General features: G+C 42.5%; 1 protein-coding gene across 1 annotated transcript in view; it reads right to left on the reverse strand.

The window, feature by feature from the left end:
* ACBD6 (acyl-CoA binding domain containing 6) overlaps positions 1 to 14,676 on the reverse strand; it is a 90,001-nt gene that overhangs the window by 59,155 nt on the left and 16,170 nt on the right. The window contains exon 4 of the mRNA XM_074152264.1: positions 2,338 to 2,420. Within this exon, the coding sequence (XP_074008365.1) occupies positions 2,338 to 2,420 (83 nt within the window). The remainder of the gene's footprint in view (positions 1 to 2,337; positions 2,421 to 14,676) is intronic.

Below are 14,676 nucleotides of genomic sequence, written 5' to 3' on the forward strand. Positions count from 1 at the left end.
TTAAGTTTCAAAGTAGCATATGCATAACACACTGAACTTTCAACATGGGACTTACCAGTCCCATGGTAACTATCAAACTGTTCAAGTTTATGCTGGCTCAAGCTATTAAGTTCCCTTTCCCCTTAAACATTTTCATTTTCTTCCTTTACAGAAAATGCCTTATTTTTTTTTAGACTACATTCTATTTACAAATGCACTGAAGTATTACTGAATGCCAATCTTAAAGTCTTGTGAGTAACCACTCACAGCCTCAGAGAGGTCACCCTTCTCAGGTGCTCCATGGTTTAAATGAACTTGGATGCCAAATTCAAACGTCTGGGGCCATCCTTCTTTGGCTCATCTGCTTGCAGATTTTGTACCAGTGCAACTTTGCTGTTTAGGACTTTTACTATTACAATTATCACCATTAGAGATGTCCCTATACTTGCACACATTTGTTCTCTGTTGTAGTATGAGAATGAACAGTAGACAAAAGCCATAATACATGGGCAACTGAGAAATCTCAAGCTGTACAACCTGCATGTGGGTGAGACGATGATGATGACGACACTTGCTCACTTCCTGTCGTGAAACTGAAGACGCTGATGCCCATGAGCCAAGCTGTGCTAATGGACCACATGAGTTTCCATTCTGCCAGCAGACTCAGGAAACTTCATTTAACTCACTTTCAATCAGAATCACCCAATTCCAGATGTGTCAGAGGCTACAGCTGTCTACAGCCAGTATAGCTATGCTATACTAAACATAGAGCACGTGTTCCTCATAGTATGTTTTGAAAAAGTGTATACAGAGCTGTATTTGGAGCTTCAAGTCCTGCACAAGTAATATTCTCACGCAAGCAAAAAACCAAAAATACAACAAGAAGATTTAGACTAGTCAAGCCAACCAGGGAAAACTTTGTTTTCTTGTATATCGTGCTGTATTTCATATCCAAGAAGGGGCACAGGCAGTACTTGGGATAGCCAAGCCTCTGAAAGCACTGTAGGACTAAGCGTAGCTCATACTTAGCACCCAACACTGGGCAGCACTGAGTTGTTCCACTCCTGAAAGAACAGCTTGAACAGGATTTAAACCACAAGGTCAAACTATGACATGAAGGATATTGGCTGAGACCTACATTGACAGAGCAGGGAAGAAAAGGAGCCTGTGGCTAGCAGAAGTGCTATTCCTCAAACAGTGTGTTAAACCAAGATCATACCTGACCACGTCTGGTCAAGGCCCAGGCGTAAATTAAAGACGTGTTGGTTCTCTACAAGAGGTGAAGGCTACTCCTGGCCAACCGTTCCATCTCACTATAAAGGTGATTGCAACACCGAGGGAGGTGCCCCCACTACTGCCGAGCACAAAGCTGCCACTGTATTTGCTTACTCAGAATACAGCCATATCAATTTGTACCTGAGTTCTTTGCAAAGGGTTTGGAGCCACCTGCTTAAGATTTATTTTTCATTAGTTCGTGACAACAAGTCAGAGAAATGCTGTGTTGGAGTTTTAACACTTCAGGAAAGTTCCCAGCAAGCTTGGGAGGCTGTGTGCAGAGAAATCAGTGTTTATCTTTTAATTTCCTGGGACTAAAATGATGCAAAACATTCAATAAAACAAATGGGATCACATACACATAAATGGGTGACTGCAACATGACAGCAAACACTGCTCAAAAATTTAGTCTTCCCTGACTGTTCATCTTAACTAAAAATATGATGCTGTATTCTGAAAGATCCTCCAGACAATCATTTAGGTATTGGAGTTAATATTATACCCATGATTAGTAGTCTGGAACAGTAAAACCCAACCAAACAAGAAAACCCAGCTGTCCTTATTCAGTAGCTAATGTCACTTACTACTTGGACCTTGACAGTTTTTAAATAGCAGCCATTCTAGTTCAGTAAATGCGTTTCTGCCATGTGAGCTGCAGAAGCTAGAAAAAATTAAATTTGATATAAGGTACAAACTCCCCCTGAAAGCAAACATTGTTCAACATTAAAACCTTCTCTGAACAATCCTTAATGAGTGTATCGGTAAAGAAATAACTATTTGAGAAAGGTAATGTCTGAATAGCTTTCTATTAAAAATATCCCCTATTACCTTTTTTTAGCCATATAACTGAAAAATGGGAAGCTTTGCCCTTCCCCCACATCTTGCGCTAGGGAAAGGTTACTACCTGGCAATGATACAGGCAGTTATTGATTTAAATGATTATGGACCTGAAAAGTTCTTTCCTGTCATTTATTATCCTGTTGTAGTTGCCACCACACTTGTGCAATATTAAAAAAAAAAAAAGCTTAACAAAATGGCATTAGAAAAATACTATTTTAACTGAAGTTCAGCACAGATAATCACCTGATTGTTTCTTCTTGATATAACGAGCTGACAACAGGGCCTCCAAATGCAGTTTTGCTTTCCTTTCCCCTCTTCTCTGTCATCTGAAAGAAAAAGAAAGATTGGTCCAGCATCCTGGCTCCCATCCCATTCCAGCCTGTGCCACCCCTCCACCATCTCCCGCCCCTTCCCCTGCCCAAGAGATGGGATCAGCCATCTGGAAGCCTCATCTTCATGGCAGATGGTACCCCATGACCCTACTCCATCCAGAACAGCTGGATGGATCTCTCAAACTGGATCAATGCTGCTCTGAAGGTGGCCCAGAAAGGTCACCCTAAAGATAGGCTTGGCATCCTCATCATCCCGCTCACAACAAGCCAAAGTGTTGCCTCTGCGTCACTCCCAGCCATGGCCCCTTAAGACCCAAAAGCTGAGCCTCTGTGAGGTAGCATAATGTTATGTTACTAGATTGCAAAGCTTGCCTTTATAAATCTATTTAATATAGATTTAAAATTAAATTTTATAATGGGCAGCATTTCCAAATGATTTACTCCAAGGAACTCTAGGATTCTGCAAGTTTCCCACCATAATAGAAATGAACAATTAGAATAATGATTGATCGATACAGAACCTCAGGCCTACCTTTTCAAAAAAACATTCTGCAGCTTGGGATCTTCAGCTGGCTGACTTTACACTGATGCCAGACTTTTAGCAAAGGGTAAGCGCCTGCTGTCTGAAAGCCTGACCCTATTAGGGGGTACAGGGCACCAGAAACCCTAACTTTTCTAGGGCATCTCGGTCTAGGTATCTCAGTCTTCAGGTAAGCAGTCAAAACTGGTTTGCAATTCGCAGCAGTAATTCTTTATAAAACCAACCCATTAATCGCAACGTGCTGTTTTCAGTGGACAGTTCTGTGGTTTTCCGTGATGACAGATTATCACACCCAGGGTGAATAAAATCAGAAGCAAAGGGAAAGCTGTCCCAACCTCTAGCAGTCTCTCAGTAGCTGCAATACATTGCTGAATACACCGAAAAGCATTGCTGCCTCATCAGAATTCTACCTAGAAAGACGTTGATTTTTATTTTTAATTTTTTTTTCCCCAATAAAACCTGCTTACATTTGTTCTTCTTCCTGCTCCCTTGGCTGCTTTTGTTTTAAATCAATTTACTGTTTTCCCATAATACATTTGCTTTTACATTCTGCACAATTTGAACCAACCAGTTCCACCTTTCAGCTCTCCTGTAGCAGTACAAAGCCATAATATTTGGGTTTGCAGGTATCAGGCATACGTGTTTATAAGAAAAAATGGAAAGGAAATTGGCTTTGGAAACTATTCTACGGCAAGCAGGCTTTCTCTAATTTAGAGTAAAAGGTGACATGAAGTTCTCCTTTCCTGAAAGGAAAGGGCTTCAGAGTCTTTACAGTGCAATGCCCCTCTTAAAAAATTATTTATCAGAGAACCTTACTGTACATCAATTATTTCCACACCACTTATAAAGAAAATTAATTTCAGATCACCTGCTAGTACATGGAAGAGTTATTTCTATAAAATGAAGCTATACTCACAACTAGTCTATCTTCTTTGATACTGAGGGACGGTCAGCATTCAACCAGTTTCAGAAACTACAAATATTTTTTAATCTATATTCTTTCATCTCTTCCCACTACAGTTTTTGGTTGTTGCTTTTTTTTCCAAAGTCAGAAACAACACCTGAAAAAATACATTTCATCTTTCTAGAGGCAGAAACTGTAAAAAAGTTTTCTTGGATTAAGTTCACCTTCTTTGCACAACTGATGCATTTCTACCAAAGATTAATCATGTTGATTGAGTGCACAAGGTCATCAGGAAACTTAGCAATAAAGGCTTTCCCAAAAATGCTCAGGCAAAAACTTTTTTGGCTTTTAATCCATATACAGGTTACTTTGTCCAAGTAGCTTTTATCTCATCTCTTTCACACAGAAATAGGTAACTTAATATTCAATTTATGAATGTTGAACCAAGCTTATTTCATCACAGTCCTCAATATGTAGAACAAGTTTATGAAAAATGTAAAGGAAAAGTCTCAGCTATCCTCTCAGCATTTAATGTGCGCCTCTGCTCTGCAAAGCCATGAAAGACAGAGTTGTGGCTCCACCATTCATCACCACCAGATTTCCCAAGGGGAATCTGTCCAGGCTACGAGGAACGCTTCCTCCCAAAAACATTAACTCTGCCTCAACACAGATATAAACTGGCTTCTTTCCAGCCACCCTTGACAACTTGCCTATACCATGAGCTCATCTGCCCGTTTCCAATATCTGTACTACCCAGCCTGCCAGGAACTCACAAGCAATATCTGAGCATGACGTACCTAACTGGGTAATGAAAGAGGTGGGACAAAGCAGTTGCTCCTTCCAAACCACATCACAGTTACTGCACTAACAGGAACCAGTGTTTTTATTTGTCACTCACACTAGCTGATGAGATGAGTAACACACAGACGCACTTTTCCTTCTCAAATCTCTTGACATTTCTAGAGCAGAAAGAGGCTTTTAGGGTGGAAAGACAAGGGAAACACTACATATACACAGATAATGACCAGTGAGTTTAGTCACATTAGCTTGTAAACCACAATGAAATTAAAAACTGACATTACAAAATCTCTCTCCTCCTTTAAAAAAAGACAGTAATAATTAATTATGTGACTCTCAATTAAGCCAGCTCAATTTCTTTCACTGCTGGAAGTATTGTCCAAAAGCACTACAGATACACATATAACTAATGATAGTTAAGAAATAACATGATCCCAGGCTTCCATAATTTGTAACCTGAGTTCGAGAGAGATGGCAGCAATATTATCTCCAGTCAGGACCACGCAAGGGAGATGCTGTGGAGAAGGCAAAATTACTGTGGGCTCCATGAGCATGAGGGGGTTGCCTTCAAACTGCCAGTTAAAAACTGTGGGAATAAAGGGGAGTTTGTGACAGCACGGGAAGAAACCTTGGAGGATTGTATTCTAGTGCCAAAGCACAGGCAGTGGCACGTAAGAGATGCAGGAAGAGATGGTAAGGAAGTATAAGACATGCCTTAAGAGGCATTGGAATTTCTTGTGTCTTCTCTTAACTCTTACCCATTGATTCTTTGTTGCTTGTGTACGATTAAGGCTGATATTAAAGTCACTATTACTCCTGACAGTTAACTTTGGTAGGTGGATCTGGTTGACCAAAGCTAGCATAAATCACAGACAAGTATGTGCTTCAGTATGCAGCATATGTACTCATTAAGAGACATTTTCAACTCCCCTGACTCCCAATGTGCTCACAGACTGGTGCAGGGAACTCAACTAAGCGCAGAACTATCCTTCTCAAATGTCACCAGGAATGCCAGGAGAAAAGCCACACTCCTCCCGGAACAGACAGCAGAGCATCCTCATCCCTGCCTCAGTGCACTGTATTTGTCAATAAAAGACCAGCTCGATTCAAGGTACAATCGCATCTTGACTGGCTGTCACTGACAATGCTGCTCCAGACGGCCTCAAAGCCTGACAACCACTTTCTGAACAAAATGGAAATACAGGGACTAATATTTGCTAACATCATTAATTCATTTTTTTCTCCACTCCCCCTTCTTCCTTTATCCACGATGTCAAGATGTATACCTTTAAATTGTTGTCAGCCATAAAACAGAAGTCGTGTCCCAGTTCAGAGGTTAACATATAATGACAGACACATTAAAAAACCCTGTCCAATGCCTCACTGACAATTTCAGCTCCATCTTCTCTTCAATGAGACAGTAGCTCAAACTCACTTATAAGCTTTAACAACATTAAAGTCTAATCATGATTGAAAAATAAAGGAGAAAGAGAAGATAGTTTTATCATACTAAGCATTATGGAAACAGAAAACAATTAGAGACAAACATCTTCTTTGTGAGGGTTTTGAGTTCACCTTCTATTTGCGTCTTGGTCTCCCGTGATCACAGCATGATCCATTTCTCTTCTTGCATTTTAGGAGAGCAGGATGAAAATTATTGTCTAAGAGGAAGAGCGGTAGTTTCCTGTTGGGGGTTGGTTTGGTGGGCCAACCTCTTGCTATATCCCTGAAGACAGGACAGGGATTTATTATTTTTCGTCTCTGAGCCCAAACTTTGTTCCAGTCCACACAAAACAGGCTACAACAGATTTAACAAGATGGCACTTCCAAGGGGCCTTCTGATGACTCACTTCAAACTCATGTGCCGGAACTTGTTATAGAGATGCAAGTGAACTTACCATCGGTGATTAGCTGGGACTGAACTGGACCAAACGGTAGACAGCTATTTTATATGTAGGGGAAGGGACTCATGAATCTGACAGAAGGAAAGGTACAGAGAAGTCTTACAAAGATACTACAAAACAGCAGGAATAGCACAAGTTTCAGGAAAGTTTATGAAAAAAAAAAAAAACAACCACCAAACACATGTCTTAGAGTTACCAGAAGAGCTAGATCCTAGTCATGGGTTAAATGTAGGGAATCCCAGTTTTATCCAGAGTAAAATGAGAACTGCCTGGCTAGTTTTGCCTGTCTAGACACCCAGCACACACAGCAGTAATAACTGGCAAGGCACGTGGCTGTGTTGCACAGCACATCTATCATCCCCCCAATTCCCTCCCATCTCACTCTGGCTTTTGTCCACACCCAAAACCTTTAAGTAGCTTCACATAAATATGTATTTAAGAAAAAGAGAAAGCCATTAGCAAAAAGGTTCATCTCATCAAAACACTTATCTCGAAGTTACACTGGCTAATGCCTTGAAATTGTCAAGACTTAAATTCTTCATCTTGGAAATGGAAAAGTGAGGAAACTTAAATGAGAGCTACACATCAGGATCTCACACCCGAGCCACTGCAGTGCATGGAAGAAGGTATCTCAGGTTATGTTCAGAGGCTACTTATTGTATTATCTCTTCCTCTGAGCCTGATGCAACTTGAGTCAGAGTAGCAGCTGTAGCTGCCTTTATGGGATGGAGACAAGAAATACTCCCAACAAAATTAGTACAAATAAAACTTCTCATGTGCCTCCACAGCAGCAAATACATAATGGAGATTCCAACCTGCACTTGTTCTGCATGATTTGCCTTTCTACAGCTCACCCACTCCTCCAGCCACAAGTGTCTGCATGGCACGCTCCCTTGGCTTCCCTACATGGCCCCAGGCAGAACCCAGTGCTGGTGCCAGGGACACACGTTATCTTGCTTCATACCAGTTTGCAGAAAGGTGCTTACACAGCAGTGAAATGCCCGGCTCGACAGGAATGTGGCAGCCTTCAGCAGACACCAAAAAAGCAACCAAAATCTGCCTTGGCTTCACAGGGTGCCTGCAGGGCTTTGGGGTACATCCAAGGATTCTGAACTACCAAGCCTGAAGGAGCCACAAGTGCTGGATGTTCACAAAGATCTGCTTGGCAGCGGCAGGAGAAACCCTGGCCCATGTCTCAAATCCCAAACTACACCGGAGAGGTGATCAGCAGCTCCAGTCTCGGCTGCCACGACAGGACAGGCAACATCCTGTAACCCCGTCAGGCTCACATGAAGGTACGAGTAAATCCCTGAAGTGTGCTGATGGAATTGTAATTAAGCTGTCATAGTCTCAGGTGACAAATTTTACTGAAGACACTTCACAGAGTTAACCCAACACCAGACCTCACGGCCTGCTTTGCTGACCGCCATGTCCCCTTAATGCTCTGGATTAACATTTCTGGACACAATTTGAGGAGTGAGGATTATTAGGGAGGCAACAAGAAAACATAAACTCTACTAAAGTTTCAGACACTCACCCCCCTCCTCTCCCTCTGTGCCATGGCCTGGCCATCCCCCTGGGAAGGGAACTTGGGCAGACACTAATTGTATTTGACAGCAGCAATTACACGCAAGGCTGGAGATTAGAAGCTCGTTAATTGTGTGTGCCATAATTGCTGCCGTCTTTTCCTTCACTAGTTAAGGCCAGTGCCAAGAGAGCCAAGGGGAGGAGGGTGCTCTCCACCCCAAATGCAGGTGGTCCGAAGATGAGAGCCCTTGGACAGGGAGGAGATGTCTCCTCTCCCTCAACACCGCGGGAGGCTCCTGACCCCGTAACAATGCAGAATGGTCCTCTGGCAGAGCGGCTAATGAAGCATGAAATGAGGACAAACAATGTCCTCTTCCAAAGGTATTTTCCACCTGTTTCTTTCTGACTTCACAGCTTGGCTGAACTTCATGCTACCTGCAGCGGGAGGGAAGGTAAATATTAACCCTTCAGAGGTGATGCTACTAAATGATGGGGGTTTTTTTAACCATCTATAAAATTAGGTGCTGTATTAAACGTTTGAAGAGGATTCATAAAATCCTCCCTTCCCCACTAAAGTGTATGAGCTCAGCATTTCTTGCCACTCTTTACAGACTAGCGGAGGCCAGTTATACACAAACAAGATAAAAATACATGCCGGCTGAGGGCAGCCTCCGCGTTAGACACTGCTGCAAAGCCACCTTTCATGAAAGGCTGCTGCAACCTCCGCACCAGCCGTATTAATGGCCGTCATAAACAGACTATTTTAATATTCCTCTCTCAACAATCCTTCTTGGCTCCCAGCAGCAGCTCAACGAGAGCGTGCACATGACTCAGCACCTGGAGTATTTTCAAGAGACCACTGAGGACCTGTACAATTTGAGCAAACTGTCCTATAAAAAAAGACAGCAGTATGCTCCGCAGGATAATGTCAGGGATTTTGGGTTGGTGTTTTTTTTTTGTTTTAAATATTGCAGAGAGTTTTGTTAATATTTCATTAGTGGCAATGTTAAGAAAAAAAAGTTTTCTAGCTTTTTTAAATCTCATTGCAGAATTTCCTCTTACAAACATGATCTGAGACAGGGAAAATATTTTCAAGACTAGATTAAAAAATAAAAACAAACATACTATAATTAACGTGATCGTGCTGCATAGCTAGACAGTGCTGCGATCTAAAACAAGGCTTCGCAGATTATTCATTTAACCTATAATGAGTTAATTAATAACTGCACCATAATCACAGCTGGAAATTAGTATTAAAGACAGTCAGGGGAGGGGAAATAAACATAAAATGCTTAATGTAATTTTGAGCAAGTTTCATGCTCGCTAGTAGCTGTGATTTCATAGCTCACTATGTACATTTTAACATATGCATGGAATGAAATAATATGCTCAATCAAAAAACCTAATGCAGTGGGTTCCAATAGTTTTTGATTTGTGGAGCTCCCCCCCCCCCCCTTTTAAATGGAAAAACAGATATGGAGGTGGCAAACACAAGACTGACAGGAGACTCTCCTTTCCTCATCTCCTTTTTGTGGACACTGCAGTAACTTGAAGGCTCCCAATGTCTGCAGAGCAAAGGGTGAAACGAGCAGCCTGTTTGCACCCTTCCAGTGTGAGGCAGCTTTCAGAAATCAGGAGCTTTCAGGAGGGGAACACAGAGCATTGCATCGTCAGTCCTGGAAGCAATCAATCACTTCTGTCACATCACCCATAGGAAAATCCACAAATGCCCAGGCTGGGGGGACAAAGCTATAGGTACAAACACAGCCTGTACTGTAATTGCTATGTTTTATCTATCTAACACAAGATACTCATTAATATAGATTTACATTTGTATGAGCAAGAAATATATTCCGAGCCAAGCTGGAAATACTGAAGGGCTACATAGCTTGGGATGAAACATGTGCCCTGAAGCTTGAAACCTGAAGGCAACCCTAACTTTTGAGAAATAACAAAAGGACATCAGCTGTCACCCCAAGCCTGCCCCTTGACATATTCATCCTCTGCTTGTTGGAGCGACACTGGACCAAACGGCATCACAGCACCAGCAGCGGCCAATTTCCCCATTCGCAAAAGGAACAGCTCCAAGGCTGCTTGACCAGCGCCACGGAAATTTGTTTCCTCCAACAGCTCTGGGTAGTGAAGGCAGAGGGTGGATTTATGAGCTCTGCAGACAGAGAAATGGCAGAATTAAGAGATCTTCACTGGTCCTTGTCCCCACAGACTCAGGAAAGGGAAAGATCAGAGCATCCCAGCAGGAACAGAAGGTTTCTGAAGTTGCAGTGTAACCCTTCACAGGCTCAGCCAGAAGGATGCAGCAGGGTCTGGAGGCAGCTGCCTGCTGAACAGCTTTTAACGCTGTGCAGTGAGGCTGTGCCTGAGCCTTTACATGCCTCTGCCTTGGTTAGTTCAGCTCAAAATACTTATAGGGTGCTCTAGAGACATTTAAGAAGTACCTTTTTTTCTTAGAATAGAATTAATTGGGTATGATAGTGCCCAAGTATTTAAGGACTATACAATACCTGCTCTTTTAAAGGATAACTCTTTTTCCACTCTGAGACACAAACAGCATTTATAAGACACTAGCCAATGTGTTAGCTAACATCCAAACAAAATCTTTATCTCCAGTAATTAAACTCAATACCGCCTTGATACTTCACATAAAGAACAAACTAAACATAACCACTTAAGCTTTTTCTAAGCCAAAAAAGCTGTATTTTCACTAAAGAAACTGCTTAATAGCTTACATTATACACAAAACAATTACAGGGTACACAGACCCTTCCTGTGTCTGAATATCATCAAGTAAATATCTACAACTCCGCATCTAAAAATCAAAGCATTACATACTCCATAGTAAGATAAACCCATAATTTCTACCCCAAGTTCCTGATTTTTTCATATTTTTTTTTTAACAGCCTCTGACACAGCAAGTTGAAAGTTCTGCAACAGCTTCAATTACTTTGAAAAATTGGAAGTTTTAATTAGAGGTTGCACCCTTCCCCATTTAAAACAGTAGCGCTGCTAGCACAGTCTGGTGGGCTGCTGGCCAAATCAGGAGCAAGAGTTTGATGAGAGGATGCCACGAGCTCCTGAGCAAGCCGTAAAGAAAGCCAAAGCCCACTTTGTGCCACAAGCAGAAAAGACTGATCCTGCTTCTCTCACCCTCACTCACCACCTCACTTTACTACTCAGACCAACAGGACTTGGGTCTACTAAATCAGGCTCTTCTGGGTTTCAGGGCACTCCAGGAAGATATTGGGGTCCATGGATATCAGGGAGGTTCCCTGCTGCTTAAAAAGTGACCTGGCCAGCAAGAAGCTAAGACCGAGCAGAGAAAGCACCTCTTATCCTCCCGGTCCTCCCCACCTCCCCTTGCAGCTTCCTCTTTGACTTTCCTCCCCTTTCAGACCCTGTTACATCAGGCCGAGGTTCAGCCTGCTCCGCTTTCTGCCTCTGCCCCAAGCTCCTAACTGCATCTCACCGCCTGCATCTCTCCTGCCTCCATGGCCCACGACAGCATCCCACTCGGTTCAACACCTCTGCACCAATCCATGTTGCAATCCCCCTAAATCCCAATTCTGTAATGTTGCCCAGCGCTACCAAAAGCTTCTTTTTCCAGCTTGCTTCAGCTGGTGGAGTTCCAGTACAAAGGAAACCTAACAGGAAAGTTTTGACTGCTGGTGGAGTCATTTCTCATGCCACAACACTGCTCCTTTATTATTCCAGCCTCACACAGCCTTCCACAAAAACGAGCTTTTCAATACTTTTGTTATCCATGTTTTTGTTGTTGGGGAGAAGCAGCATTGCTGCTGAAGCCTGTGACACATGAAAACAGCCGCACATGGAAGTTAAAACCCTTCTTTGCCTTGCCAGAAACTGCCATCTCAAGGCAGAAATGGCAGAGGGCAATACGTGGTTGCATCTCAGCCACTTCAGCTTGCAGTCTGACATCTCGACAAATTCAACCTTGCATCTCAATTTAAGCCAAGATCTTGGGCTCTCCCTAGATGTATCAGCACCTATCCATTTTTTATCAACTCAGCCATAACAGCAACAGCCTTCAGGAGGGGATCAGCAGCAACTCAAACCTGATGCAGGGGCCCTCCTCTGATATTGAGATGCTCTCTCAGCTAGGAGAGCACTTGCTGCAGGATCACAGAATAAGCCCGTGCCATGGAACTGCCACCTGTGCACCATAGCCACACAGCAAAACCTGTTACTCTGGTCATCTGCTAAGGGGGAAAGAAAAAAGCAATTTGGTCCCTGCTGCACAGAGAGTTACACAGTAAAGTAACTTGCCTCATGCTGCTATAGCTTGTCACCATTGAATGCCAGGAGTTTGATTTTTATTTTTTAATTTTTTGTAAAATATAAAGAGGTTTTGTTGTTTGTTGTGTTGTTGGTTTTTTTTTTTTTCCAGCTGCCTCTGGTATATCTGGCTAGTGTGCAGTGTCCTAATCCACCAGTAAGCCAGGAATCACGATGCCACATGCATTGCTACGCTGCAGCCCCACACACAGCATCAGCAAGGCAGAGCTATGTCTCTAATTATTCTTTTTTCTGAATACATTCCAGATAGTAAAAGATCTTTTTTTGAATTAGTGCAAGATGATGAAAATGAATTCACTGACATATTCAAAAGAAAAAATATTTCATCTTTGCTTAAATGTTTAACCAAAATCACTGCACTGGTAGCCAAAAATGACAAGCCCCCCCAACAATTTCTTGCTTGCAATTCCAGAAAACAACTACTATTACGTTCTCAAATAGCTGCAAGAGAATATATTACGCTGCCCACAGCACACTAACAACATATCGCATCAGCACTGCTGGATCTGAGCTGGAAAAGTAGGGGCTAACATCATTACAAGCAAAAGTTAGCCTTGCAGGGCTAGTAAGATTGTATATTTAACATACAGAATGTCTTTGGCAAGACCAGGCAGCTTAAAAGAAGAGAGAGTTAAGAGGTATAGATCCTTGTCATCATACTTCTTTACTTTGAAGAAGTTTAGGAATATAGAAACACGGGCAACCTCTGTACAGGGTTCCAGTGCAGCTTTCAATATGTGACTGTTCGCATTGCTGGTGTGCTTTCTAAACTTCAACCTTTCTAAAATACAGGCTTGCAGCTTGGCACCGTTGTATTTCAATCAATCGCTTGAATGAGGATTGCAATGTCATAAATAAAAGGAGCTAAGACCATAAATTTCTGCAGAGATGTAAAATCAAAGAGAACAATCCAATAGACTCCCAGGGGGTGGGAGGCTGACACATATTCCAGCTGTTTATATTTCTACTATGAGACACTTGTTCATTTTAACTTTTCACTTATGCACAGCTTGCCAGAGCCACAATTCCAAAACCACTGAGAATCTCACTCCGCATCTGGCATTACGTTTTGTGCTCTACAATAAAATGCAGCTGCGGAGGAAAAAAAAGCCCTACAATTTATCAAGCTTGTCCATGGGCAAAATCCCAGACCACCACAGCTGACAGCCCCACCAGCACAGCACCCCAACGCCTGGCATGCAAGTTACTTGCTAGAATGATGCATCCTTAGGACATCTCTGACCACTCCATCCTCAGGCCACGGGTTCATGGCAATCAATCGCCAGCTCCCATCTACGCTGTCACCGTTACAAACAGAAGTTACGCATACTATTTTATTTAACAACAGCCAAGGGATGGCAGTGTTATCCTCACAGTGCAGAGTGAGGACTTGCACCGCCCATGAGCCTGTGCTGCTTTTAAAAGCAGTAAGTATAAATAGGAAACTAAATTTGATTTGCTGCTCAGAGCGTAACAGTCTGTACAACAAAGCAGGTAGGCAACACACTTAACTCCTGCTTGGTGTGCCAGCGTTGAGCTATCTTGCATGGAATAAAATTGATAAACAGTTACATGTGCAAAGACAGGGGCAGAAAGGTAGCAAATAACCTATGGCCAACTTTATTTATGAGTAGGACCTATATCAAGTACGTAAAGCATCAGCACACTTTCTTCATGGAAAGGTACAGAGAAATTTAGTTCATGTTTGTAGTCTGATACTTTACTGTCTTCCACAACAGGAACAAGAGAACAGACCCTTGCTAATAAGAAAAATTGGTTCTGAAAGCATGCTCCTAAAGCAAAACACTCAAGTCCTAACTTGTGCAGCTAATAAACTGCCATTTTTCCAACTTCGATAAAATAAGGTGGGTCATTCTGCCTGTAGTCTTGCATGTCTGAGTAAGGTGTACACAAACTGTGAGCTTTTGTTAGCCATGGGTGGCACAGGTTACTCCCTTCCACAGAAAGGCTGTATCCACCACTAATTCTGCTTGAGTGCTAGAGACTCCCTCACACAGCCGGCAAAAGGCAGCAGGGCAGAAGAATCCATCTGCGTTAAGATCTAATCTCTCTCAGGACATATACCAAACTATCACATACCCCACGGTGGTTCACAAGAACCCCCAAACTCTCCAGTTTGCAAGGCTGCCTAAACCCAGAAGACACTGAAGTCTTAAGCGGCCCAGAGACAGAAGCCTGGGGTGCATCATATTTTTGCTTTTGTTTTTAATTTCTAGTGCTTCC

Source organism: Numenius arquata, chromosome 8 (genome assembly GCF_964106895.1).
Source record: "Numenius arquata chromosome 8, bNumArq3.hap1.1, whole genome shotgun sequence".
Taxonomy (NCBI): domain Eukaryota; kingdom Metazoa; phylum Chordata; class Aves; order Charadriiformes; family Scolopacidae; genus Numenius; species Numenius arquata.